This window comes from Anopheles arabiensis, chromosome X (assembly GCF_016920715.1).
Source record: "Anopheles arabiensis isolate DONGOLA chromosome X, AaraD3, whole genome shotgun sequence".
In the NCBI taxonomy this organism is placed as follows: Eukaryota; Metazoa; Arthropoda; class Insecta; order Diptera; family Culicidae; genus Anopheles; species Anopheles arabiensis.
Window position 1 is genome coordinate 22,840,361 of NC_053519.1, and position 4,408 is coordinate 22,844,768.

Consider the following 4,408-nt stretch of genomic DNA (forward strand, 5'->3'; position numbering starts at 1 on the left):
CATTTTGTACCCAACGAGACGGCCAAAACACTCGGCATCTCGTGGAAGCCTGAATCGGATGAGCTGTGTTTCGAGTCTAACACCGAGGCTGATGAAGCCACGTCGACCAAGCGATCTATTTTGTCGAGCATTGCCAAAATGTACGATCCGCTCGGATTGATAGCACCGGTGATCGTGCGTGCTAAGATGCTGATGCAGGAGCTATGGCTACTCAAATGCGGCTGGGATGAACCTGTTCCTAATCACATCTGCAAAAAATGGAAGGCGATTCAGAGCGACTGGAAAACATTATCCGAGTATAGTACTAACCGTTACGTTCTCTTACCGGATGCAACAGTAGAATTTCACACATTTACCGATGCTTCGGAGGCCGCCTACGGAGCATGTGTCTACGCTCGTTGTGAAAACGCGGCGGGAGAAGTCCGCATCAGCCTGTTAGCTTCGAAGTCTCTAGTGGCACCAGTGAAGCGCGTCACGTTGCAGAGGCTTGAACTAAGCGCAGCTGTCCTGGGCGCCCATCTGCATCATCGCGTCAAGGAGGCAATGCAGATCGTGTGCGCCGAATCGTTTTTCTGGTCCGACTCAACAGTGACGCTAAAATGGATTGCGTCACCTCCCAACTCCTGGAAGACGTTCGTGGCAAATTGAGTAGCTGAGGTGCAACACTACTCTCATCCAAGGCAATGGAGGCACGTTCCTGGCACATCCAATCCTGCTGACTTTGTTTCCCGAGGTATGTCGGCAGACTTCACGCAGAATCAGCTTTGGAATAACGGTCCAGATTGGCTTGCGCAACCTTCGTCCCATTGGCCCAGCTCAGATCCAGAACCAAGCGATGAGGCGGACCTAGAAACACGCCAGGTGAGTGCCGCTTTAGTTTGTACACAAACTCATCCATGGTTTGGCATTTCTTCATCCTTCACCAGAATGCTATGCATCATTGCATACTGCATACGGTTTGTGCGCAACACCAAGCAGACGGCGCGATCACAGCGACCGATACCGCACACCAATGCATCCAAGACGATCACGCCCAAGTACGTGGCTGCTGCAAAAACTGCGCTTTGTAGACTAGCCCAGCAAGATGCATTTTCCGCGGAAATCAAGCAGCTAAAAATGGGAGAAGCATTGATGAAACAATCGCCGTTACGAAAACTTACCCCATTCCTGGATGCAGAATAAATAATAAGGGTGGGAGGACGATTGAACTTGTCGCAACTACCGTATCAGTCCAAGCATCCAGCTGTTCTACCGAAGAACCACAAATTCACTCGTCTACTTGCGGAAGATTACCATGAAGAGATGAAACATGCTAGTGGAAGGCTATTGCTATCCCGCATTAGAGAACTGTATTGGCCACTGGACGGACGTCGCTTGGTAAAAAGCATCACAAGGAACTGCTTCCGCTGTATTCGGCAAGATCCCGCACTCGCCCGGCAGCCGGTTGGCCAGCTTCCACCCTCCCGCATCACACCGAGCCGACCGTTTTCTGTAACCGGAGTGGACTACGCCGGTCCATTCTACTTGAAGCCAGCGCACCGGAAGGCAGCAGCTACTAAGAGCTATCTGTGTATTTTTGTGTGTTTCGCTACGAAAGCTGTGCATTTGGAATTCATAGGAGACCTCGCAACGGCGGGATTCTTAGCAGCATTACGCCGCTTCACATCACGACGCGGATTGCCAGCCCACATCCATTCTGATAATGGGAAAAACTTCGAAGGCGCAGAACGTGAACTGAAGGAGCTTTTTGAGCTGTTCAACGACGAACAACACCGCAACACCGTGGCTACCAGATGCACTGACCGGGGAATCACTTGGCATTTCAACCCGCCAAAGGCTCCACACTTCGGCGGATTATGGGAAGCAGCAGTAAAGACGGCGAAGCGACACCTCTATCGTCACCTGGGCAATACGCGGCTGTCGTACGAAGGCTACTGCACTGTGCCCCACCAAATCGAGGCAGCGATGAATTCCCGTCCGCTGTTGCCTTTGTCCGACGATCCCAACGAGCTAGCTGCACTCACACCGGCACACTTCCTTATTGGCACATCGATGTTCGCCGTGCCTACCGTGATAGTCCGGTTCAACTACACCCAGCTGAAATCCTGCACGCTAGATGATCTTCAGAAGTGGCAGCTTTTGGTTCAGCGTTTTTGGAAACATTGGGCCACTGAGTATCTACAAGAAATGCAAAAAAGTTATGCAAGTGGTGGCAGCAACAACAGCAACATACTTCCCGGCAGGTTAGTGATCCTCATGGACGAATCGTTACCCACCACTCGTTGGCCTCTTGCGCGTATCGTTGAAATCCATCCCGGTGAAGACAAGATAGTACGCGTCGTTACGCTTAAAGACAGTTAAAGGAATAATTACGCGACCGATCACGAAAATATGCGTTTTACCGTTCAGCACTGATAGCGAAAACCACGTGTAATGGAGGAAGCAACCCAGTCAGACAGCCTTCTGTTAATTTACCCATTCGAGCAGTTTTGTGTCTGTCATAACAGTAATATAAGAGCAATTTAGCGGTACGAAGTGTTGTCGTTTGTTGTCAGTGAAAAGATGTAAATTAGAACAAAAAGAGCATTGTTTTAAGGATATTTAGTGGAAGAAGACGTCGGTGGTGTGTTTAAAATTGTAAAACGTAAAAAAAAGCCGAGAATTGCGTTTATTAGTGCTATTTGTGCACCACCTTCTCCGGGTGAAGCGGCTGTTCAAGTCGAGTTTGCTAAAAAAATACATTGTAATCGTTTGTATAAGTTAATGAAAATGATTGAATATAACCATTAAACTGTAATATAATAGATTTCGTGTTATTTATTAACAATTTGGCCGAAAAAAATAAAACACAAAATAGAGGAAGGAATAGGTACGGTCAAAACCGCTCGAATGGGTAAATTAACGACTGCTAATTTACCATTAAATTACTCTTAAATTACTGGTAATTTAGCGGTAAGATAGGGGTAAAATAAGTCCGATTTGTCTGACTGGGAACTTTTTGTTGTGGTGGGGAGGATGTTCGAGCAGCTACGCGAATCGTGCAGATTTGAACTGCGGATCGGATCACATCCGCGCCCGTTCATGTACACATCTTTAGCGACCTTAAATTAATAAATAGAAGGCGAAAAGGCTTTTTCCCTCTCTTCTTCACCAGCAATTTATCACAACGGCTTCGGTAATTATTAGCAGCAAAAATCAAAGAAAGAAAAGGAAACTTTATCCGAAAACTATTCGCGACGAAACACCTTCCAAGCAGCGATAAATCGGAGAGTAGAACCCCATTAGTGTTATTACGAGCATTTCCCCAAAGCACGTGTCTGGCGTTTAGGTATGACCCTATTAGTGTCCGAGCATTTGTGCTCATCAGCGATAATACATCCTTTTTGAAGGATGCAGCCATTTCATTACCGATCGTTTATTGTTTAGGGCAATATGCTGATATTAGATTAAATGGTCCAGTTTGTGTTTGAACTCGTATGCCAATTGCCTCAATTATGCTGGTTTTGTAATGTGAAAGTAGCCTATGTTGAATGGGTTTTCGTACTGCGATCGCTACTCCACCCTCTCTCGTTTCTGCAGGTGGATCGAGTCTGTGGATAGTATAATTTTCGATGTATAAGCTCAGATCAGGTTCGAGAAATGTTTCCACTATGAGAGCGATATCAATTTTTTGCTGATGTAGGAAGTCTCTTAGTGGTATTGCCTTGGATTTTAGAGATTGTGCGTTCCATACTACAACTCTTAACTTATCCATAGGTAATAATAAGTTCCCCTAAGACGATGATTTCATCAGCCTTGGTACGGCAAGAGCGGAGCTTTGTGCTCATTTATTTGAATATTTGCATTAGCGTAGTAGCGTCATACAGGTTTTCTTGTTGGGTGGAGATCGGCTCGGGAATAGTCGACTGAGCGTTTATCAATCGTTGCGCAAGATTGTATTGAAAGCCCGGTGGCACTTGTGTGTTGGTGTTTTTTCGGGGGAATGCGGAACTGCTTGGAGCAGAAGACTGCATGCCGGTAAGCGGGAAGTGCTCAGTGGATGAGAGTGGTGGTGGAGGGGCTCTCTGGTTGTCTTTAGCAGCGGATGAATGATTTCTGCGTTTTTTTTTATTTGCAAGTATTTGTATTTGCTGGTATTTTGTGCGTTGAGGTCAAGTCCATCACGCGCTCGATGATTTTCATCTCAATTTGCGCATTTTATCGTGGCATCAACATTGTTTCTTGCGTTGCAGGAATCAGTATGATGAGATTCGGCGCAGACCGCACAACGAGGTTGGATGCGACAGTTTCGGGTACCGTGTCCAAAGTTTTGACAACGAAGGCATTGAGTGGGACCTTTGTGCCCGCCTCGATATGATTCCCATTTCACGATTACAGATTGTATTGTGCGAACTGTTTCCAGCTTTTT

The 4,408-nt window shown here is 46.6% G+C and overlaps 1 protein-coding gene across 1 annotated transcript; it reads left to right on the plus strand.

Moving 5' to 3' along the window:
• The first annotated feature begins 735 nt into the window (after window positions 1-735).
• Window positions 736-2,361, plus strand: LOC120905745. Its single transcript, XM_040316789.1, has 3 exons — window positions 736-861; window positions 927-1,037; window positions 1,441-2,361. The coding sequence occupies exons 1-3, from the start codon at window positions 736-738 to the stop codon at window positions 2,359-2,361; spliced, it is 1,158 nt and encodes a 385-aa protein (XP_040172723.1).
• Window positions 2,362-4,408: the final 2,047 nt, after the last annotated feature.